We start from the raw sequence: 25332 nt of genomic DNA, 5'->3' as shown, positions 1-25332 counted from the left end.
CATCTGGCACGTACCATGTTATGGACCTTGGCGTGCCCACGCGCGCACCTTGCATGTTTTGCTTGTTTTCTCTGTATGTGATCTTTGTTATTCTAATGAAGATACCTTGCACCAATGTCTAGTCTCGTCTTGCTTCCTGCTCGTCCTTGTCGTCAGACATTCGTCTAGTGTCCCCTGAGCCGGCCGTCTGGTCCCAGCAGTCGTGGTGGCTCACCCCCTTGGTCTTGCCCCTGACACTCCCTGTATAGGGGGTGGAATCTCACAAGGTCAGCTCGCCCTCGGTGGGTGGGTGCCACGACCCAGAGGGTCCACTCAAAAAATGGGCTCAGCAGGAGCTGAGTCCGTCACAGCCCCCTCATCCCCATCCTGGTATGCATGACCTCCTCATCCCCATCCTGGTATGCATGACCTCCTCATCCCCATCCTGGTATGCATGGCCCCCTCATTCCTATCCTGGTATGCATGGCTCTCTCATCCCCATCCTGATACCCGTGGCCCCATCATCTCTATCCTGGTATGCGTGGCCCCCTCATCCCTATCCTGGTATGCATGGTGCCCTCCTTGGACAGAAACGTTGTCTTTGTTATGTGAATGGCTTCTTGGCACTTAAAAATGTTGCTACTAGCTGAAAACTCATTTCAGTGCGCTGAATTGACTGTAATGCTGTTGTTAGTGCAGTATTTAAGAATCTTGGGCCCCACTTTTAATTTTGCCTAGGGCCAGGGCCACAATTGGTCTAAATCCGGCCCTGGCTAATGTGGCACCCCTGAGGGTTCAGTCGCCACAGAGGTACTGCACCTCCTCCTGAGGTGTAGTATCCCACTTCCCAGGTAAGATGGAACACCTGACCAGACTCCACCACTCACACCCAGCACAGACACAGTAGTGCAGCAGAGCAACCTTTGTGGCTCCCTGCTTGGAACACGAAGAGCGCTGGGAGATGGGTGGAGCTTAGACTGCACATGAGAGCGGGAGAATGTTAGGGAGTAGTCAGTCTGTGAGAGAAGATCCCCAGAGAGGGATGGAGTGAAGGGAGGTGCTGCAGCAGACTTCAGTGACCTGGAGCTGCTGGCACGGGAAAGAGCAATAGAAAGCCTGATTCTTCAGAAGGAAGAAAGATTAGTGCGGAACGTAAGGAGAAGAGAACTAAGGACTAGGGTCAGAGCATAGCCCTTCCTCAAGTTTGAAGCACTTGGCCGGAGTCCAGTCTCCGAGGCTGTTTGTGAAACTAATGTTCCTGCAGCAGAAACCGGAGGAATAGGAGCTGTGACCACTCTATTCCCACAAAAGACTCGAAGACCTGGTGGCAACCTAAGTGTGAGCCGGGACATGACGGATGGAGTCCCCGAAGCAGGCTACAGTCACTTGTCATGCGAGTGGAGTTTGAGTAACAGCAAGTAGGTGGAACTTCAGTGTAACGCAGTACTGCAAGTGTGGCAAATGACCCAATTTGATAGACTGTAAAATGAATGCTAAAAATGGCCACCAGCACAGAGAAGAAGGGCGTGACAACATGAGTGGTCCTAAGAAAAGACAGTGAACTGTCCTGGGCCTCCCCTGTCTGAACTTCTATGCAACAGCAACATGGTCCACCCCTCGAGGGGTTCGTATACTGGCTTGGTATGGAGGAGTAGGAAGAAGGCGCCGCCCCCAGAAGGAGGAGCGGGGGGCCGGTGGCGGGAAAAGAGGCCAGACAGGAAGAGGAAGGAGAGAACGCCATGTTGGAAGGAGAGAGGAGGCCTGAAGAGCGAAGGGAGGTTGAGCTGAACCTCCCCGGCGCAATGGCTGAAGGCTCCGATTTGGCTTCCCATCTGGACCGTCAGCAGCTGGAGGATGAGATAGCCCAGCTGACCACCCGTCTGCGGCTGAGACAAGAAGCCTTATGGACTCTGAACCTGCAGCGCGCCCAGGAGGGGCCTACACCCGCGGTACCTTCACCACCGGTACCCGTCGCTGCTGCACAAGCTCTACCCCAGGCAGCACCCTTGGAGCCAGAAGAGGCTGCAATACCACCGGCAGCGCCCAACACCAGCTCCGCGCTGCAACCGCCGGTGCGCGCTGTCTGCCCAGAGGAGTCATCTGAGGGTCTGTGGCCTGAAGCGGAGAAAGCTGAGCCCCTGCCTGGACCTAGCACGGCTGCGCAGGACCCACCGGAGACCCCTGCGGACCCGGAGCCGCCATCTGCTCCACCACCGCCGACATCCAGGCAGACTATCCCTGTGGATACCCCTGCAGCTGCCCACCGTCTCAAGTCCGCATCGGAGCCAAGACCGCACCGCCCGGAGGCACCAGGTATGCCCGTCGCCCCTGAAGCTAGGGAAGCCACTGGGTGCCCGCTGGCTACAGCGGCCGGACAGGTAGTGCTGGACTATGTCTGGGACCGGGATACTAGTCTGCTACAGCGGCCGGACAGGTAGTGCTGGACTTGGTCTGGGACCGGGATACTAATCCACGGGGGGAAACACCTGAACCCCTAACTGTGGTGCTGCGGTCCACGGTGGGCAGAGGCCGGTCCTGGGAAGAGGAGGAGGAGACGAGAGCCCGATGCTAGACCATCCGCCAGCTGGCAGCCGAGGAGAGGGCACGAGAGCAGAGGAGGCTGGCAGTGTTGGGTCCTGACCTGGACCGTAAGGAGAAGGTCCGTGCTGGACATTATGGTACCCGGGATTCAGCAGGATGGGGTCGGGTCCTCAATGTTAATCGCGAACGGGGGTTTGGGTTCATAGCAGACCCCCCAGAAGATCTCTGACCTATTTTTCAGCCGGAGGGATGTTGAGTCTCACCTCCGGAGGGGACACCCAGCGTGTGACTTACAGCCAGGGGAATATGTCACCTATACCCGGCATGAGGGGCTACGCGGCTGGTACGCCCTAAACATACGCTGCATACCGAAGGACTTATTGGCAACTTATCTGAAGGAGAAAGCGTGTGCTCCCCCGGTAGGAAAACCTCCCACAGTAGTTACCAAAACTGTGTTTGTACCCACACCAGTGGGCCAGGCTACGTCGGTACCAATCCAGCAACCCTTGGTACAAGTCACCACCCCTGCTGTACCTCAGGCAGCAGCCATGCCAGCTGAATACCGGCAATTCATCAACCCACCAGGAGGTGGACACCCAGAGCATCTCCCCTGGAAGCAGCCCAAGCAACCAGCTTCCAGAGCCCCAGGAGGGGACAACTAGCCATAATGTTTGCCTAAACTAACTGCTACCCAGGAGGGTATTTGCACTTTTTGTGCCTGTTTTTCTATTTTGTTTGGTTTGTTCATCATGCTTTTGTTTTTCCAGTTGTTGCCCAGTTTTATTGGCAGCGTTTTTCTTGGCTGAACTGTGGAGATCATGGACACTGAATGATCCAGAAGTTTGTTGTATATAGTTGCACCTCTTTAGGTGTCCTTTCTTGGTTTTACATAGCCCTTTTATGGATAACAACTACCTCATCACGGAGCATGGCTCCTACCAAAAGGACACTGCAAGAGATCCCGGCTGGGAGCGGTGTCCAGCACTTACAAGAATTATTGAAGTTTTGATGTGAAGTATTTTATAATGTGCCTTATGAAAGTATTAATAGAGAATAGCTTTTATATAAAATCTAGTTAATAGCAATGACTAATAGGAATGTTTTAATAAAGAAATGTGAATAAAGATGAAGATTTGAAAAATGCAGGTGATGAACCAGGCATCAGCGGTTATCACTTAGGGTTAATAATAAAAGAAAGTAGTAAATGTGAAAGAAAAGAGAAAGTGAAGAAGAAATGTGTTGATGATGATACTTGAAGTGGCAGTGAATTACTGCCAATAGCACTTTTGAATTAGGTACTGTAGTAAGATATATATAGTTAGTTAAAATTGTTTGCAACGTTCAAGAAACAGTGCCTCTCATATTGAGAAGATTAGATAAGAACTGTTTATTAGCATTATAAAATTTTTGTATGTTCCTGTATTTGTCAACTTCTGTTTTCTTGCAGCCCGCGGACGTGCTGTGTTTAACGGGGGGGGGGGGGGTGTATGTGGTGCCCCTGAGGGTTCAGTCGCCACAGAGGTACTGCACCTTCTCCTGAGGTGTGGTACCCCACCATCCAGGTAGGGTGGAGACACCTGACCACACTCCAAGACCTGCACCCCACACCACAAAGTAGTGAAGCAAAGCACCTTCAGTGGCTCCCTGCTTGAAGTGTAGCATAGCACTCCTTGGTGGCTCCCTGCTTGGAACACGAAACGTGCTGGGAGGTGGGTGGAGCTGAGTTTACATAAAAGAGCAGGAAGAGCTGAGTCAGTCTTTCAGTTCAGTCATTCATTCAGTCAGTGAGTGAGGATGTAGAAGGACAGAGAGTGAGACGGAGAAGATCCCGGGGAGAGGGATGGAAGAAGGAAGTGCTGCAGCAGGCCACAGTGATCCGGGTCTGCTGGCAAAGGAAAGAGACAGAGAAAGGAAGCTTGATTCTCCATTGGAAAGAAGGATTAGTACGGAACGTAAGGAGAATAGGAGGACTAAGGATCGGGGTTGGAAGAGAGAACCTTTCCCAAGTTCTAAACGCAAGGCCGGGGTCCGGTCCCCGAGGTTGTATGGATACTAATGGTCCTGCAGCACACACCGGAGGAACAGAAGTAGTGACCACTTTATTCCCACACCAGACTTGGGGTCACAACAGCAACGATAGTGAGCCGGGACTAGGTAGAAGGAGTCCCCGAAGCAGGCTACAGCTGTCTGCCGTACAAGTAGAGTTCATAGGAACATCTGACAGGAGGAACTCCAGTGTAACTCAGTACTAGGAGTACTTCATTCAAAGGCGCTATAAGAGGAGACGTTCAGAAAAGGCACATATGTTGGCGAAGTGTTAGAAAGGAGTACTTCATCTTGCCTGAAAGTTGGCTGAGCTCCTGACCCGGAGGACACGGCACAGATGCGGGCACCTGTACCTGCAACAGACTGAGTAAAGCTTTGGAACTACATGCCCCGGTGTCCTCCACTTATTCCCGCGTCAACCTGCCCAGCACTGCTACATCCCTTACGCCCGACACTACACCATCTAAGTGTCACTTCACTTACTCTGCCCTGGGACTACAGCCCTGCCTGTGGAGGGCTATAACATCATTGCTGCACCACACCATCTGTCCCAGCGGATCTGTCTGCAGCGTTGGCTCAACATCTTCATTGCCGAACACCACAGGTGGCGTCACGACTCATTCATTCATAAACTCTAATCATCATAAGCACACTGAACTTTCCCCCTTTTACAATGGGCGCCCAGGGCCACGGGCCGGGTCCCAGCTGCCGTGACATCTCCCATTGAAGCTCATCGGGCCCGGTCCCGAGTACCCCACAGCCCTGGGAGGGCGACCCACAAGTACCTCAGATAAACGCTAGAAAGGAGACGTTCAGAACGGGCACACGAAAGGGAGTGCTGGAAAGGTTAATTCCATCTGCCTGGGAGTTGGCTGAGCTCCTGATCTGGAGACCGCAGCATTGAAGCGGGCACCTGTCTGTGCCAAGAACGTGAGTAAAAGAACTGGAACTGCGCTCTGCTGTCTCCTTGCCTTCTTCCTGCGCCAACCCACTCAGCATTGCTACATCTCTGTGCCTAACACTGCACCATCTACCCCAACACCTATTGCTACTGCCCTGGGACTACAGCTCCACCTGTGAGGAGCTTCAACATCATTGCTGCACCACACCATCTGTCCCAGAGAGGCAACCCTGCAGCGCTGTTCAAACTGACCAGAAACCATAGGTGGCATCATGAATCCTCACAATAACTTTATCCCCATCACTCTACCCCTTTTACATTGACCGCCTGAGGCCACGGACCCGGTCACTGCCACTGTGACATCTTCCATTGAAATCAACGGGCCCTTCACCGAGTACCCCACAGCCTCTGGGGGCGAGTCACTGACAGCATATAAGGGCAGCATGCTATGCCAAGACCAACATGTGCTCACAGGCTCTATGTGTTTTTTGGCATGAAATAGTATTCATTAAAAATGAAGGGTAAATTGATTGTTATTATTGGTTCGGCAGTTGGGCAAAAACCACGCAGTCATTAACAGTAAGAAACGTGTGACTCTAATCTAATCCACCCAGTGGGATAAATGAATGGTCAGACACAACTTGCTCTGGCAATAAAAGCTGAATCTCAGCAGTTCTCAACCAATTACACAGTTTATATCAATGAAGATTTTCAATTGGAATATTTCACTCATTGAGATCTTATGTGTGATTTAAGTGTTCCCATATTTCTTTAAGCAGTGTGTACAGAAAACAATTCTATATGTGTCCCAGATTACCCGCTATCTTCCTCTTTCAGTTCAGGTCAGACTAGGCTCTGTCCAAAAAACAGCACCAGTCCTGTCCCGCTTCTATTTATGCAGTAAAAGATCAGAAACTCACACCGGTCTTACTGAAGCCCCATCCGTCAATAGCTTGCTTGCTGAAAAAGGGAGGGGTGACTGTCAACAGGTTTTTACTACTTAATCTGACAACAGCATGAGGTAGGGACAGAGACGATTCCAGCTATGTATCACTTAGTTTACTGGGTGCAGCAGTTATGAAATAATCATAGTTTTCTCTGTTGCAGATTTAGCAGAGCTCAGAATGTTGTAAGCACGCCCGCATTACTGATTAGCAGCTTTCTGAGTGCACGGTATAGTGACAGAGAACTGCTAATCGGTGCTGGGAAATATAGTTAGACTGGGCTGCAGGTCAGCTGTCTAGTTTTGATAATCTCCTACAAAACACAGCCTAGTAAAGACACATCACTGTAACCAGGGTCTATGCGCCTACCTCATGGTGTGCTCAGATTACATGGCAAAAACCTTATGACAGATTTCCTTTATGGAGAAATTAATGCCACAGTTAATGATGTAGGTAGGAGACAATTTTATGAGTAGACAAATTGCGTAATATAGACAAGTTTTAATTAGTGATGCGCGATCGTGCTTGTATAACGTGGTATCCGGCTCCGTGATCGGATAATATTTTCGTGACCCCGCAGCTGCATGTTTTGCAGCGGTAGACAGCCACAACACATGTGGGCATTGGCTAACAAACAGGTAATCCATGTATGTGTTGTGGTTGTCTTCCGCGGCAAAACATACAGCCACGGAGACTCGAAAATATTATCCGAACACACCCAAGATACTCGGATAACTCCTGTGCCGATAACATGTTATCCGAGCACATTCACTCATCACTAGTTTAAGGCTAGGTTCACATTGCGTTAGGACATCCGTTAAATGGATGCGCTAACGCTGTCATTTTTTACATCTTTTGTGTCCTAGCGCTAACGGTATGCGTTAACGCATGGCAGCGCTCCGTTACCATGTGCTACCATGCGTTAGCCCATACAGTTCTATGCACAGCGAACGGGTCCGTTCGCTGTGCGTTACTCCCGACGCACCCAAAAACGCTTCATACCGCGTTCGAGGGTGCGTCATGAATTAACGCATCATCGCTAACGCATGCCGATTTTGGCATTTGTTAGGATGCGCGACATTCATTGCGGGCAATGGGTGCGTTAGCGCATCCATTACATAGCGTTAGTGCCGCTATGTAACGGATCCGTCAGCGCATTGCCCCTTAACGCAATATGAACCCAGCCTAATTTCTAGGGATTTGTCCAGTCTTTCGCTGAGAAAACAGTTGGCTGAAAGCTGTTAGAGGTGTATAAGCACCTATACTTACTGTATTTCCTAAAGCCAGGCAATGACAGAAAAGAGGGGTCTTACCTTCCACTGACTTCCCAATACTGTGAAGATATGTTATTGTCGGGTACTTTGAGTTGAAGTCCTTTAAAACAGTTTCCAATTGTCCAAAATGGTGGTAGGAAAAATCTAATGTTTGTGCAGATAAAGGGAGCACTCCCAGCCACATGAGGGTCACAGCAGCCTAGAACAGAAAATGGACAGTGCTTCAGTGTGTACAGTTAGTTGCATTTTTATTTTTTAATTTAAAGAGAACCAGTTATTAGATTCATGCTGTCTGAGCCATGGGCAGCATGAATCAGAAACTGGCTTCATGATTGCAGTCAGGTATGTGTTACTCTGACTAGCTGTGTGGCGCATAGTCCCCCAACTAGCTTCTCCCTGCCTCAGTAGCTATGTCTACCAGGTTTCTCCCTATGTACAGTACAGACCAAGAGTTTGGGCACACCTTCTCATTCAAAGAGTTTTCTTTATTTTTATGGCTATGAAAATTGTAGTTTCACTCTGAAGGCATCAAACCTATGAATTAACACATGTGGAATTATATAATTAACAAAAAAGTGTGAAACAACTGAAAATATGTCTTATATTCTAGGTTCTTCAAAGTAGCCACCTTTTGCTTTGATTACTGCTTTGCACATTCTTGGTGTCAGAGACACCGCACTACACTTGCTCATAGAGCCAGTGCGCGTGTCCTGAGTACAGAAGCAGTGCTAAGAGTTACCTGGGGAGCAGGGCAGCAGAGGTGACCAGGCGTGCTTCAAGCTAATAGTGTCAGGGTCCAGTCAGCGCTGGAAAGTAAAGAGGCACGGGACCTGCGGACACTGAAAATGAGCAAGCTTGCACGGGACCTATGGTCATGTGACTGCAAGGGGGCGTGGCTTAGCATCCTGCTTTCAGATATGACAGTACAACAACTCAGAGTCAGGCAAAACGGAGGTCACAACAGTACAGGCAAACGGAGTAAAGGAGGGACAAACAGACGGGAGGTCAGACAAAGCCAAAGGTCATACACAGGATCACAGTACAGTACCAGGGATGAGACAGAGCGGATAATCAGGGCCAAGCAGAGATCAAGACCAAACAGACATATAAGGTACCAGGCAGAATCCAAAGCGATATCCAGAGAACAGACCGAGTCATACACAGAGAATCAAGTAACCAGAACACAGCACAAACACACTCAGGGGTCACCACACAATGCCAAGGGCGAAAGTATAACTGACAGGGATGGGAGCGTCCTGAGGCTATAAGAAGCCTCCCCCAGAACCAGGGAGAGGCCACAATCATAGCCCCAGGTGTGCAGGTAAGCCTGCATCGGGATCACAACCTTTAACCCCAGAAATGCCAGTCATCAGCACTGGTTCCAAACATTAACCCCACGTGTGCGAGTCAAACCCGCACTGAGATCATGACAGTACCCCCCTCTCAACGGGGGGCCTCTGGACCCCCAGGCTTGCCCGGGTACTTAGCATGGAAAGCCCGTACCAGGTGATCAGCATGCATCAACAGGGCCGGTACCTAGGACCTGTCCTCCGGTCCATACCCCTTCCAATGAACCAGGTACTGTACCGACCGCCGTACCAACCTGGAATCTACGATATGACCAACCTCGTACTCCACCTGCCCCTCGACCAAAACAGGAGAAGCAGCAGACTCTGAGTCTCCCCGGACTGCTTCAAAAGGTTTCAGTAGAGATTTGTGGAAGACGTTAGGGATCTTGAAAGAGGGTGGAAGGCACAGCCTATACGCCACTGGATTGATTTTTTCCACAATCTTGTACGGGCCAGTGAATTTGGGTCCTAACTTGGCTGACGGAATCTTTAACTTAATGTTTCGCGTGGAGAGCCAAACTTTCTCTCCAACCTGAAACGTGGGACCAGGTGTTCGTTTCCTGTCCGCGAAAAACTTATACCTGCCTTGAGACCTGGATATACGCCGCTGGACTTCTGCCCATGTATCTTTTAACCGCTGAACAGAGTCCTCAGCCCTTAGACACCTGAGGATCTGTTCCAGGGACTGGTTAGTGCGCTCCGTCTGCCCATTGCTCTCAGGATGGTATGCAGACGAAAAGGACAGAGACATACTTAATTTTTTGCAGAAAGCACGCCAAACCTTAGCCACAAACTGCACACCACGATCAGACACCACATTCAGGGGTACCCCATGCAACCGGATCACATGCTGCACAAACAATCTGGACAACGTCTCAGCTGACGGTAGTACGGACAGGGGTACGAAATGAGCTTGCTTAGAAAACCTGTCCACCACTACCCATACCACTGTATTACCCTTAGATGGAGGGAGATTGGTAACAAAATCCATGGACAAGTGAGTCCATGGCCTCTCGGGCACTGCCAAGGGTATCAGCTCCCCTGCCGGCCGGCTATGAGAGCTTTTAGAACGAGCGCAGACCCCACAACCAGCAATTAATTTTTTTATGTCCGAACCAAGGGTAGGCCACCAAAAGATCCTAGCCACCGCCAGACGTGTGGCTGAAATACCAGGGTGAGCACTCAGCTTGGATTCATGGAACTCATGCAAGAGTTTCAGGCGAAGTTGCTCTGGGACAAACAACTTCCCCTCTGGCTTGGCCGCCTGAGGCCTGCGACTGGGCCCCCTGAATCTCCCGTTCCAATTCAGATGAGACCTCTGCTATCACAACCCCAGGGTGAAGAATGGAGGACGGTGGCTCAGGGGGCAACACCGGCTGAAAACTGCGTGATAAGGCATCAGCCTTGACATTCTTAGACCCTGGACGAAATGTAATCGTAAACTGAAAACGGGAAAAAAAAAGTGACCAACGGGCTTGTCTGGGCGTTAGTCTTTTAGCAGATTCAATGTACGACTAATTTTTGTGATCCGTGATCACTGTAACCGGGTGACTGGCCCCCTCCAAAAAGTGCCTCCATTCTTCAAACGCCAATTTGACCGCAAGAAGCTCTCTATTGCCTACGTCGTAATTTCTTTCCGCAACAGAGAACTTCTTGGAAAAGAAAGCACATGGCCTGAGGTTGGTTAGAGTGGCAGGCCCTTGGGACAACACCGCCCGCACCCCCACCTCAGAGGCGTCCACTTCCACGACGAATGGTTTGGACGGATCTGGCTGCACTAACACAGGAGCAGACATAAAACATTTTTTCAGCGTCGCAAAGGCCTCTTTTGCGAGCGAGGACCAATTTCTCACATCCGCACCTTTGCATGTTAGATCCGTGAGAGGTTTGACCACTTGCGAAAACCCCCGGATAAATTTGCGGTAATAATTGGCGAACGCCAAGAAGCGCTGAAGACCCTTAAGATCTCGGGGTTGCACCCAATCCGCAATGGCCTGCACCTTCTTGGGGTCCATGCGAAAACCCTCACCGGATACAATTAACCCCAAAAAGGACAACTCTTGTACACAGAATACACATTTTTCCAATTTGGCATACAAATGATTTTCTCTCAGCCTTTGGAGCACAGTTCGTACATGTTCCAAATGAGAATACTTGTCGGGGGAATATATCAAAATATCATCTAAGTAGATAACGACAAAACGACCAATGAGATCCGAGAATACCACGTTGATGAAATTCTGAAATATGGCAGGGGCGTTGGTAAGACCAAACGGCATGACTAAATTTTCAAATAGTCCCTCGGTCGTGAGGAACGCGGTTTTCCATTCATCCCCCTCTCGGACCCTTATCAAATTATATGCCCCCCGAAGGTCCAGTTTAGAAAACCACTTTGCCCCGATAGTTGGTTACATAAATCGGGAATCAACGGAAGGGGGTACGTATTCCGTACAGTAATTTGATTAAGCTCCCGGAAGTCGAGACAGGGACGTAACCCGCCATCTTTTTTCTTTACAAAAAAGAAACCTGCCGCCACAGGTGAGACTGAAGGACGTATGTGTCCTTTGCGCAGACTTTCAGTAATGTACTCCTTCATAGCCAAGCGCTCAGGACCGGACAAATTAAACAGACGGGCTTTGGGTAATTTAGCCCCCGGGACCAGCTCAATAGCGCAGTCAAAGGGTCTATGTGGCGGTAACGTCTCGGCCTCGCTTTCGGAGAATACATCTTCGAAGTCCTTCAGGCATTCCAGAATACCTTCCAGCTCGACAGATGATACAGACACAGATTTAACAGGTTCAACCAGCAGTGCGGATTTATCATACAACTGAAAATCATTAAACCCCCATTGTACAATCTCCCCCGTTTTCCAGTTAATAACTGGGTTATGGTGTTGTAACCAGGGCATGCCCAACACCAACCCTGCAGGTAGATTGTCCAGCACAAAACAACTTATGTTTTCCACATGAGTAGCGCCGACTCTGAGCGAAAACACATCAGACATAAAGCGAATTCCCTCCTTAGTGAGGGGAGATGAGTCAATGGCCATCACCTTGATCGGAACCTTGAGCCTAACTGTCCCTATCTTGCAGTGTGTGACCAATTGGGAGTCAATAAGATTAATAGATGATCCGCAGTGCACGAAGGCTGTAGAGGAAAAAGAACTACCATCCACAAACAGTTCCACAGGCAGTACTACTTTAGAAAACGAGGAAAATGGTACCTGAGGGTCTGAGCAGCCTCCCCGTTGACTACCCAGACCTAGTCGTTTCCTGCCGACCGGGTTTGAAGACGGGCAATTCGGGCACTCCCTTTTCCAATGTCCCGTTTTACCGCAGTAAAAGCATAACTGCTTGTCCTTCCGGCGTTTCCTCTCCGTATCCTTCAGGGAGAGGGCGCCTACATCCATGGGCTCAGGGGCAGTCTCTTTTCCACTGGGGAATAATGGAGTATCCACCTGCATCACCCCTCTGGCCCGCAGCCTGCGGTCCATCCGGACGGCCTGGGTCATGGCGTCCTCGAGAGAGTTAGGTGGGGGATGTAACGCCAAGGCATCCTGCAGCCGCTCGGACAAGCCTCTGCGAAAGAGTCCTCGGAGTGCGGCGTCGCTCCAAGAGACCTCTGCCGCCCAGCGGCGGAACTCCGAACAAAACCACTCAGCTGAGTGTTTCCCTTGACAGACACTCATCAATATGTCCTCTGCCAATCGCACTCGGTCAGGTTCATCATAAATGTGCCCGAGGGCCTCAAAGAATGTGTTCACTGACATACGTTCAGGAGCAGAGGAAGACAGAGAGAAAGCCCATGCTTGCGGAGCCCCCCGGAGTAGGGAAATAATGACCCCCACCCTCTGGAACTTATCCCCGGAGGAGCGGGGCCTTAGAGAAAAAAAAAGCTTGCATCCTTCTCTGAAAGACCTGAACTCCTTTCTATCCCCCGAGAAAAGGTCTGGTAATTTGACCGGAGATTCGGGGGACGCTAATGACACATCCCTACCCCCAGAACCAGAAGCCCCTGCATCGACAGCCCCCTGCACAGTAACCACAAACTGTTGCTGGGTCTGGGCCATCATGTGTTGTTCCACATTGAGCTTATCGAACATTTGGGTCAGGTGCTTGACCTGATCAGCCAAGGCTTGTATGGGATCCATGAGGATAACACACTTTTTTTTTTTTTTTTTTTTCCTTCAGAAAAACGGCGTGTTTTCATCTTATGATGCACTTTAAACTTATTACAGCTGCAAACTGCATTGAAAAGCTTTGATTAGTATGCATAATAAAAAAAAGAAATTACACAAAAGAAGAAAATCAACATGTAAAACAAAAATATTTTAAATCTATTTATTAATTTGACAAACAAGAAATCCCATGCTCCTGATGACTTGGCCTATGTTAATACGTTGGTTTCTTGTTCAATTTGAGGATATTAGTATTCTTTTCTGTGTTATCTGGCAGTCTTAGATTATTTGCAAATGTCTTTTTCAGGTGCATTCGGCCTGTAATCCCCCTGAAAAAGCACTTAAGAAATGGCCAAAAAAATGAACATATGTACAGTAATGTCAACACGACTAGCTGTGCACATGTTTCGTCACTTAATGGCTTCAGGCTTCGAAAGCTGTGAAACGGCTAAAAAAGCTCACTGGTCCATTCATGCAGACGCTTCTGCATAGAAGTAGCCACTATCTGATATATAAAATAAAATAAAAATAAAAAAAAGTGGTAAAGCTGACACTAAAGATATCAAAGAGGAAACTTCAGGAGAGTCCCTGCTGACTTTTTACTGAAGCAGGTATGCCGGCGTCTAACAGACGTCATGTGCACATACAGGTGCATTTACAATGCAAGATTAATAACAAGAGTTCCCTGATAATAACAAGCGCATTCCCTGATAATAATCCCATGTAAACAGTCTGTTGATCACCCTACAAACGAACAAAAGGCAAATTCATTGATCTTTTGGTTTGCTTAAAAGATCATCGTTCTCGGCAGCACATCCTGTGTAAACATGACACAGGATGCTGAAAATGGCAGCCTATGCACATAGAACAATATATTACTGATGGTTCTGTGCCCATGTTAGTGGTCTATCTAAACAGGCTATAAACAACCAACAACGGGAAATATGTACTACTGATCGGTGGATGTTTAATGCCACTGATCAAATAGTGTAAACCAACTTTTATATTACTGACAATCTTGATGACACCTACCAGGCTTGCTCTATAGATGGAGATTGGATAGTTTACTTATTTAGCCGACTGCAGTTAAAGGGAACCTTTCCCCCCCGCAGGTGTTCTTAAGTAAAAGAGCCACCTTGTGCAGCACTAATGCACTGTACTGTAGTTTAGTGGGCATGCGCAGATAGCGCTGCCCAACGTGCCCGTGCTCTCAGATAACATCCCGGCCTTTCATATTGCGCGGCCTGAGATCCCGCCCTTTATGCTTTATTCACACTGCGGGGCTGGGAATCTCGGGCATGCGCAGTAGTTCTCTGCAGCTCTCATGCCCAAGATTCCCAGCCCCGCAGTGTGAGTAAATCATAAGCGACTGCGGGGCGGGATCTCAGGCCGCGCGATATGAAAGGCCGGGATGTTATCTGAGAGCACGGGCACGGCTATCTGCGCATGCCCACTAAACTACAGTACAGCGCAGGCGCCAGCATTTCAAAAGAAACGGAGGAGGCAGCGCCAAATATGAAATGAGTGATGGATGCGAGACGTCTGTCAGAGGAGGAAAGACCTGCCCCCCTGACAAATTTCAGGTATTTTTGAACAATTATATAAACGATTATTTCTGCGGTGGAACGGAAGCTAAGTAGCAGAGCCACCTTGACAGAATGCAGCATTAGTGCTGCACAAGGTGGCTCTTTTACTTAAAAACGCCTGGGGGGGGTGACAGGTTACCTTTAATCATTGTTCTATACTTGCTTGCATGGAAATCGTGTTTTCTTGCACCAATTTATTGGTGAGCTTGTAGTGTGTGCATATCCATTTTATGAGGCTTTGTGACTTTGAAGCTCTTGTGAATCTACAAGCATCAGTAGTCTACAGCTTACATGGCATGTCCTCAGGACTCAGAGCTTTGGCTGAAGACCCATATGTTGCAGACCACTGGATATGAAATTAACATAAACCACATTTTCAGGAAGTGAAAATCATTTTACACGCTGCTCAAGTCATTTTCACTTGTCCTTGTTGCTACTTTATCAGGGCCTGCATTGTGTTCAGCCAGGTGCAGTGGAAAACTGCAGTGGGAACCAAATATATTCAGTGGTACGCTACGTATTTGCAGTATATATTACCGGTAGTCCCTCAAAAGTTATTCTGAAATTAAGTAGGTAAGATGGGTTTTAACAAAGGGGGGGATATTGTCACACTATAATTTTATATGTAAAGAAGATATATTCTTTAAAGGTGTTTTACCATGTTATCCATCTTCAGGGCAGGTCATCAATAAAAGAGCGAGGAGTAGGGTTATGGCGACACCTGGCGCCTTCACTGATCAGCTGTTATCAGTTCCGTCAGCGACTAAATGTAAATAGTCAACAGTGATGACAAAGGGTTTTCTGGCCTTATGATATTGACTACCTATGCATAAGATAAGTCTTTATTATCAGATCGGTGGGGTACGATGCCCAGCTCCCCCATAATCAGCGCCAGTAGCATATGGCTGAACAATTTTATAGCATCTGTTACCAAGAACTGCAGCTCAGCTCCTCTTCAATATGAGCAAAGCCGCAGTTCCTGGCAGTGGCCACTAGACAGTGAACCGAGCTGTGCTGTTCAGACAATCACTACCGCAGCAGGTATCAGCTAATTGTAGGGTATGAGGTGTTGAACCCCCACCAAACTGATCTCCTATGAATTGGTCATCAATATAACGAGGCCAGAATATACCTATATTTCACCGCATATTAAAGCTCATGTTTATACCAGACATCCTACATGCAATGGGGTCATGTAAAACCAATACATCTGTTTTTTTTTTTGTTTTTTTTTTTGGGGGGGGTTCTAGTTAGATTTATTGAAAAACCTAGTGTCTTATCAGGAAAGTGAAAATTCATAAAAGAGTTAATTATACAGTCTTACAATGTGTATCTTGTTCTAAAACCGTGTAAAGTGCTGTTGAATTAATGGCGTTATATAAATGAGTAAAATAAATAAATACCGATAGCAATTAAGTCTAGTGTTAATATCTAAAAATACAAACACATGAAATATAACAAATTGAATGGGAAAAAAAGAACCATCTTTAGGTAACAGAACTCTCAAAGAAGTCATTTGTCCTGGTCAATAACAAAAGAAACAGTTTTATTTCCATTTTCAACCAACCATATCAAGAAACTGTGTCAATGCAATACTATCAGAGAAATACTATCAGAGAAATACTATCAGAGAAATACTATCAGAGAAATACTATCAGAGAAATACTATCAGAGAAATACTATTAGAGATTTTGAGACAACCACCGAGTTTGGATAAAGGCAGTTCTCTACTGGAGAGGTTTCACTGTATTATAACATATCCTTCAATACAACTTAGAGAAATAATCATTACATTTCTATTTATTAGCATACCTTTTGCATGGAATAAATGTCTATCCATCTGTATAATTTATCTTTAGAGTGCTATATTTTTTTTCAAACAGACCCATTGATGAACATTGTTGAGTTTGATACATGAACAACATGTCTACATTCAGTGTGCAAACACGCACATAAGAACCATCATATAGATAGATAGATATGGGATAGACATGGGATAGATAGATAATAGATAGATATGGGATAGATAGATATGGGATAGATAGATAGATAGATAGATAAATAGATAGATAGATATGAGATAGATAGATAGATAGATATCTATCCATCCCATATCTATCTATCCCATATTTATCTATCTCATATCAGATAGATAAATAGATAGATAGATATGGGCTAGATAGATAATAGATAGATAAATATGGGATAGATAGATAGATAGATAATAGATAGATAATAGATAAATATGGGATAGATAGATAGATAGATATGAGATAGATAGATAGATAATAGATAAATATGGGATAGATAGATAGATAGATAGATAGATAATAGATAAATATGGGATAGATAGATAGATAATAGATAAATATGGGATAGATAGATAGATAGATAGATATGAGATAGATAGATAGATAATAGATAGATAATAGATAAATATGGGACAGATAGATAGATATGAGATAGATAGATAGATAGATAGATAGATAATAGATAAATATGGGATAGATAGATGTCTATCCCATATCTATCATCTCTCTGCCATTTAGCTATTATGCAGTCTATGTAGCTAATCTCTCTCTCATCTCTCTGTCCGTCTCTCTGATCTGCCTCTCTCCATGACATCTGTCCGCATTGTCTGTCCCTACTGTCAGTATTCAGCACTTCTCCAAGTGACAAGTGACTCCTCAAGTACAGCACCAATTTCAAGAAAGTGACAAGCTTCCACCCTGCCCCGCGATCTAGAGGTCAGTACCGTTGCCATGTTTCCCCGGAGCATCCTGGTCGGGCAGTGCCAGCTCTCCAGAAGCTGCCTTGATGCGCTGCCTCTCGCTGCTGCCGCCTGCCAGTAACCTCTCCAGCAGAGTAGTGTGCAGCCCGCTTCCTGGGACACTGGAAACTGTCGCCGCCTAGCGGCTGCTTCTCTGCACGTCTCGGGCTTTGTATGACAGGAATAGTTTTGTAGGGTTGGGTGAGAGGCAGTCATCATGTGAATGGGGGCGGATCACACACATACAGGGTGACTGGCTGGGACGCCATAATAATGATTCCATGTAAACTAGTCTGGTAAGTTGAAACTTGTTCTCCAGGGGGCAACACAACACACCTATGGATAGTTGTCTATGGACAGCCACAATCTGTAGTGACAGCTGACATCAACCTCAATGCAGACTGATACTTTGCCCAATGAGTATTGTACTAGTAAAACTGAAATGCTGTTTCTTTAAAATATGCAGGCTGTGTAAGGAAATAATATTATTGGGGTCCCAAAAATGCTGCTGCCCAAAAGCTTGAAGGTTCCCGTAGACAAGTTCGGATCTCAGATACAGCACTATTGCCAAAGATTGTTAGGGAAAACCCTATGATTCATTCTTGTCCATACCTATGCCTATGGTAGATATTTTAGTCGTATTCATCTATAGCTATGCCTATTTTAGATTATTTTTACCGTTTCATTTTCTTAATTTAGTTTTCCTTCCCACTTCACTCTATTTGAAGCAGAGTAACCAATTTATTTACTTATGGATTTATTTGACATAAAGTTGCTATACATGAATGTAGGGGTTAACTTTTTTGGAAACAGAATAACGGTTTTAAGCTCCGTTTTTTTTTTTTGGAATAAGTTCATATTAGTACAACAAGGTTATCTTCCCAGTTTCATTAAGATCTCTGTAGGGATTCAGTCTTTATGTGCCGCCATATTCTGCCATACCTATGCCTAGTGTGTTATCATGGTTGGAAGCAGAATAGCGGTTTTGAGCTCCGTTTTTTTATTGGAATAAGTTCATATTAGTACAACAAGGTTATCTTCCAAGTTCCATTAAGCTCTTTTTAGGGATTCAGTCTTTATGTGAATTATAAAGTTGCTATATAGGAATGTATGGGTGTTCAACTTTCTTCCCAAAATAATCTCTGCTAATGGTAACCAGATCTTCCATCTAAATATAGCACAGTAAATGTTATCTGTCCTCGATCTAGCTTACCATATACAATACTACAATAATCTGTCCCTAAATCACTAATTTTAAAACATGCAACTAACTCCCTCGGTAAACTATTCTCCTAAAGCGTATTCAGATTGAAGACGTTTTAGGAGAATGACTGCGCGTGCACGCGCATTCCGGCAACTGTTAAGGTGCACTTTGGCCCAGAAGAGGAGCTTCGTGGGCCAACAGGAGGGTAAGTAAGAGGTTTTCTTATTTTAAACAGGTCCTAATGGGTTAAGGGGGTACTAGAAAAACATGATAGTTACTCTTTAATATGGTTTTGTCAAGTATTCGTAATTCATTCAGTTGTGTAAATGTTAACAAATATTTCTCCCAAATAAAATAGTTTTATGTAATTTAGACTTGATGCTATGTTTTGATTTGCTTTAAATAAGGTTAGGTCAATATTCGTAATCCGTTCAGTGATGTGAGTGTTAACTTAATTATTTTTCTGTAATGAAAATACTTTTATGTAACTTATACTTCATCATCTACTCTAGGATTCAGCATTCATTTCAAATCTACAGTAACATATATGTGACTTGTGTTTACAACAGACAGCTTAATTTCGCCTCATAAGGGCTCGTTCACACTGGCAGCGTTGGCTCGTTTTTTCAGCGCTGAAAAAACGAGCCTATTGTTGTCAATGGGCTAGTGCAGACACTGCGCTTTTTCTGCGCATCGAACGGATGCGCAGAAAAAAGCAACAGCATGTCCGTTTTTGCCGCGCAGAACGGACTCCCGCCGAATATTTGACTGTGTGCGCTAAAAACCAGCGACACAGTAATTCAGCATGTGCTTCTTATGCGTGTGCGCATAAAAAGCGCATGCACATAACAGAGCCGAAACGGCCAGTGTGAGTGAGCCCTTAATTTTTTTTTAAATAAAGTAAACTGTATCTTTTATTTTATCAGTAAACTGAGATCAGAGAGATTATATAAATTAAGAAAACCATGTAAAAAAACTGTGCCATTGCCATAGTCTTGTGTGAAAATCAAACAAACAAAAACAAGGGCTTCAAGGCAAAATTTTTCGATAAATATCTACTTAGGGATTCACTGTTAATTTGAAATGTAAAGTTATTATATAGAAATGTATGAATTAACCCCTTTCTGACATTCGACGTACTATCCCGTCCACGGGACGCGGGCCCCTATGCCCATGGACGGGATACTACGTCTCAGCGATAAGCGGCGCCCACGTGGTGAGCGCCGCTGATCGCAGGCGGGTGTCAACTGATTATCACAGCTGACACCCGGCACAATGTGTCAGGGGCGGTCACGGACCGCCCCCGACACGTTAACCCCTTGCACACCGCGATCAAACACGATAGCGGTGTACCGGGGGTTAAAGGGAAGCATCGGCAGGGAGGGGGCTCCCTCCGTGCTTCCCTGAGCCCCCCACGGCAGCGCAATGTGCAGCGCTGCTGCGGGGGGCTCCTTTCCTGCAGGCCTCCGAATCCAAGATGGCGACGGGGGCCTTCGGGGGCCTGCAGGAAGCTGGCTTCCTCAGTGCCTGCAAAGCGCAGGCAAGAGGAAGTCTTCTTCAATGCCTGTGACAGATTGCTGATCTGTCACAGGACAGTGATGTCCCACCTGGGACTATTTAATAAAGTTAAAAAAAAATAAAAAAAAGGGTTAAAATAATTTTAAAAAAAATCGCCAAATAAATTAGAAAAAAAAAAAAAATATTCCCCCAAATAAATCCATTTTTTGGAAATAAAAGAAAAGAAAAACAATAAAAGTGCACATATTAGGTATTGCCGCATCCGTAACAACCCACCCTATAAAACTGTCCCATTAGTTAACCCCTTTAGCGAACCCCTTAAAAAATAAAAATAAAAAACGAAGCAAAAAATAATGATTTATTATCATACCGCCAAACAAAAAGTGTAATAACGCGCGATCAAAAAGACGCATATAAATATCCATGGTACCGCTGAAAACGTCATCTTGTCCCGCAAAAAACGAGCTGCCACACAGCATCATCAGCGAAAAAATAAAAAAGTTATAGCTTGCAGAATAAAGCGATGCAAAAATAATTATTTTTTATATAAAATAGTTTTCATTGAATAAAACCGACAAAACATAAAAAAACGACGTAAATGAGGTATCGCTGTAACCGTACTGACCCGAAGAATAAAACCGCTTTATCAATTTTACCGCACGCGGAACGGTGTAAACGCACCCCCCCGAAAGAAATTCATGAAACGCTGGTTTTTGTTCATTCTGCTTCCCAAAAATCGGAATAAAAAGCGATCAAAAAATGTCACGTGCCCAAAAATGGTACCAATAAAAACGTCAACTTGTCCCGCAAAAAATAAGACCTCACATGACTCGGTGGGTCAAAATACGGAAAAATTATAGCTCTCAATATGTGGTGATGCAAAAACTATTTTTACAATAAAAAGCGTCTTTTAGCGTGCGACAGCTGCCAAACATAAAAACCGCCATAAATAGTAAATCAAACCCCCCGTTATCACCCCATTAGTTAGGGAAAAATAATAAAATAAAAAAAATGTATTTATTTCCATTTTTCCATTAGGGCTAGGGTTAGGGTTAGGGTTAGGGTTAGGGCTAGGGTTAGGGTTAGGGCTGAGATTAGGGTTAGGGGTGTGTTGGGGTTTGGGTTGGAGTTAGAATTGGGGGTTTCCACTGTTTGGGCACATCAGGGGCTCTCCAAATTCAACATTGCGTCTGATCTCAATTCCAGCCAATTCTGAGTTGAAAAAGTCAAACGGTGCTCCTTCCCTTCCAAGCTCTGCCATGCGCCCAAACAGTGTTTTACCCCCACATGTAGGGTATCAGCCTACTAAGGACAAATTGCAAAACAATTTTTGGGGTCCAATTTCTCCTGTTACCCTTAGGAAAATAAAAATTGGGGGAACAAATATCATTTTTGCGGAAAAAAATGATTTTTTTATTTTCACGTCCGAGCGTTATAAACTTCTGTGAAGCACTTGGGGGTTCAAAGTGCTCACCACACATCTAGATAAGTTCCGTGGGGGGTCTAGTGTCCAAAATGGGGTCACTTGTGGGGAGTTTCAATAGTTTAGGTACATCAGGGGCTCTTCAAACGCACATGACACCCGCAGACCATTCCATCAAAGTCTGCATTCCAAAACGTCACTGCTTCCCTTCCGAGCCCCGACGTGTGTCCATACAGTAGTTTTCTCCCACATATGGGGTGTCAGCGTACTCATGACAAATTGGACAACAACTTTTGGGGTCCAATTTCTCCTGTTACCCTTGGGAAAATGAAAAAATTGGGGACTAATTGATCATGCTTGTGGAAAAAATACGTTTTTTTTATTTTCATGCCCGGGCATTATAAACTTCTGTGAAGCCCTTGGGGGTTCAAAGTGCTCACTACACATCTAGATAAGTTCCTTAGGGGGTCTCGTTTCCAAAATGGGGTCATTTGTGGGTGTTTCCACTGTTTAGGTACATTAGGGGCTCTCCAAAGGCAACATGACACCCGCAGACCATTCCATCAAAGTCTGCATTCCAAAACGTCACTACTTCCCTTCCGAGCCCTGACGTGTGTCCATACAGTAGTTTTCTCCCACATATGGGGTGTCAGCGTACTCAGGACCAATTGGACAACAACTTTTGGGGTTCAATTTCTCCTGTTACCCTTGGGAAAATAAAAAAATTGGGGACTAATTGATCATGTTTGTGGAAAAAATACGATTTTTTTATTTTCATGCCCTGGCATTATAAACTTCTGGGAAGCCCTTGGGGGTTCAAAGTGCTCACCTCACATCTAGATACGTTACTTAGGGGGTCTAGTTTTCAAAATGGGGTCATTTGTGGGGGGTTTCCACTGTTTAGGTACATTAGGGGCTCTCCAAAGGCAACATGACACCCGCAGACCATTCCATCAATGTCTGCATTCCAAAACGTCACTACTTCCCTTCCGAGCCCCGACGTGTGCCCATACAGTAGTTTTCTCCCACATATGGGGTATCAGCATACTCAGGACAAATTGGACAACGACTTTTGGGGTCCAATTTCTCCTGTTACCCTTGGGAAAATAAAAAAATGGTGACTAAAAGATCATGTTTGTGGAAAAAATACAAATTTTTTATTTTCACGCCCGGGTGTTATAAACTTCTGTGAAGCACTGGGGGGTTCAAAGTGCTCACCACACATCTAGATAAGTTCCTTGGGGGGTCTAGTTTACAAAATGGTGTCATTTGGGGGGTTTTCCACTGTTTAGGTACATCAGGGGTTTTCCAATCGCGACATGGTGTCCGATCTCAATTCCAGCCAAAAACGTCAAATGGCGCTGCTTCCCTTCCGAGCTCTGCCATGCGCCCAAATAGTGGTTTACCCCCACATGTGGGGTATCAGCATACTCAGGACAAATTGCACAATAACTTTTAGGGTCCTGTTACCCTTGGAAAAATAAGAATTGAGGGTGAAAAGATCATTTTTGTGGAAAAAATATGATTTTTTAATTGTACGGCTTTATGTTATAAACTTCTGTGAAGCCCTTTGGGGTTCAAAGTTCTCACCACACATCTAGATAAGTTCCTTAGGGGGTCTAGTTTCCAAAATGGTGTCATTTGTGGGGGGTTTCCACTGTTTTGGTACATCAGGGGTTTTCCAATCGCGACAAGGTGTCCGATCTCAATTCCAGCCAAAATCGTCAAATGGCGCTGCTTCCCTTCCGAGCTCTGCCATGCTCCCAAATAGTGGTTTACCCCCACATGTGGGGTATCAGCGTACTCAGGACAAATTGCACAATAACTTTTAGGGTCCTGTTACCCTTGGGAAAATAAGAATTGAGGGTGAAAAGATCATTTTTGTGGAAAAAATATGATTTTTTAATTGTACGGCTGTAATAAACTTCTGTGAAGCCCTTGGGGGTTCAAAGTTCTCACCACACATCTAGATAAGTTCCTTAGGGGGTCTAGTTTCCAAAATGGTGTCATTTGTGGGGGGTTTCCACTGTTTTGGTACATCAGGGGTTTTCCAATCGCGACATGGTGTCTGATCTCAATTCCAGCCAAAAACGTCAAATGGCGCTGCTTCCCTTCCAAGCTCTGCCATGCGCCCAATTAGTGGTTTACCCCCACATGTGGGGTATCAGCGTACTCAGGACAAATTGCACAATAACTTTTAGGGTCCTGTTACCCTTGGGAAAATAAAAATTGGGGTGAAAAGATCATTTTTGTGGAAAAAATATGATTTTTTAATTGTACCGCTGTACGTTATAAACTTCTGTAAAGCCCTTGTGGGTTCAAAGTTCTCACCACATATCTAGATAAGTTCCTTGGGGGGTCTAGTTTCCAAAATGGGGTCACTTGTAGGTGGTTTCCACTGTTTAGGTACATCAGGGACTCTCCAAACGTGACATGGCGTCCGATCTGAATTCCAGCCAATTTTGCATTGAAAAAGTCAAACGGCGCTCCTTCCATTCTGAGCTCTGCCATGCGCCGAAACGGTCGTTCCCCCCCACAAATCAGATATCAGCGTACTCAGGACAAATTGCACAATAACTTTTGCAGTCCAATTTTACCCTTGGTAAAATAAAAAAATTGAACCTGAAGTATTTTTTTTGTGAAAAAAAGTTAGATGTTCATTTTTTTTTAAATATTCAAAAAAATTCCTGTGACGCACCTAATGGGTTAATAAACTTCTTGCAGTTTTTAGAATGGTGTCACTTTTGGGTATTTTCTATCATATAGACCCCTCAAAGTGGCTTCAAATGTGATGTGGTCCTAAAAATAAAATGGTGTTGTAAAAATGAGAAATTGCTGGTCAACTTTTAACCCTTATAACTTCCTAACAAAAAAAAATTTTGGTTCCAAAATTGTGCTGATGTAAAGTAAACATGTGGGAAATGTTAGTTATCAAGTTTTTTGTGTGCTGTATCTCTGTGATTTAAGGGCATAAAAATTCAAAGTTGGAAAATTGCGAAATTTTCAAAATTTTTGCCAAATTTCCATTTTTTTCACAAATAAATGCAAGTTATTTGAATGAAATTTTACCACTAACATGAAGTACAATATGTCACGAGAAAACAATGTCAGAATCACCGGGATCCATGGAAGCGTTCCAGAGTTATGACCTCATAAAGGTACAGTGGTCAGAATTGTAAAAATTGGCCCGGTCATGAACGTGCAAACCACCCTTGGGGGTGAAGGGGTTAACATTGTTGAAAACAGAATTACTTTTTTAAGCTCTGTTTTTCTTGTTGGAAAAAGTTAATATTAATGACAAACGTATTTTCAGAGTTGCATCAAGATCTTCTGAGGGATTCAGTGTTTATTTGAAATTTAAAGTTACTATATAGAAATGTTAGGCTGTGGAGATAGTGAATCCGCAGGACCAAACCGCAGGCAAAACCGCAGATAATCCGCAGGTCTTTGGACCTGCGGATTATCTGCGGTTTTTGCAAAATCCGTGCGGATTAATCCGCAGCGGATTCCGCAGCGTGTGCACGTACCCTAAGGGTTTGCCTTGTTGAAAACACAATTACAGTTTTAACCTCTGCTAATTTATTTTTAACTAGAGTGAAGTGGAAAGAGAAAATACATTA

The 25332-nt window shown here is 45.4% G+C and overlaps 1 protein-coding gene across 2 annotated transcripts in view; it reads right to left on the bottom strand.

Moving 5' to 3' along the window:
• Positions 1–17725, bottom strand: part of CPM (carboxypeptidase M) — a 158450-nt gene extending 140725 nt beyond the window's left edge. Inside the window, exons 1-2 of one of the 2 annotated variants that reach the window (XM_073555500.1) lie at positions 17553–17725; positions 7725–7884 (exon numbers count right to left, since the gene is read on the bottom strand). In XM_073555500.1, coding sequence (XP_073411601.1) covers positions 7725–7884; positions 17553–17576 — 184 coding nt within the window. In that variant the 5' untranslated portion in view covers positions 17577–17725. The remainder of the gene's footprint in view (positions 1–7724; positions 7885–17552) is intronic. The other variant, XM_073555498.1, reaches the window with a different exon arrangement.
• Positions 17726–25332: the final 7607 nt, after the last annotated feature.

Source organism: Dendrobates tinctorius, unplaced genomic scaffold (assembly GCF_039654945.1).
Source record: "Dendrobates tinctorius isolate UK_male_01 unplaced genomic scaffold, ASM3965494v1 ptg000224l, whole genome shotgun sequence".
NCBI lineage: Eukaryota > Metazoa > Chordata > Amphibia > Anura > Dendrobatidae > Dendrobates > Dendrobates tinctorius.
This window is presented reverse-complemented; position numbering and strand designations above follow the sequence as displayed.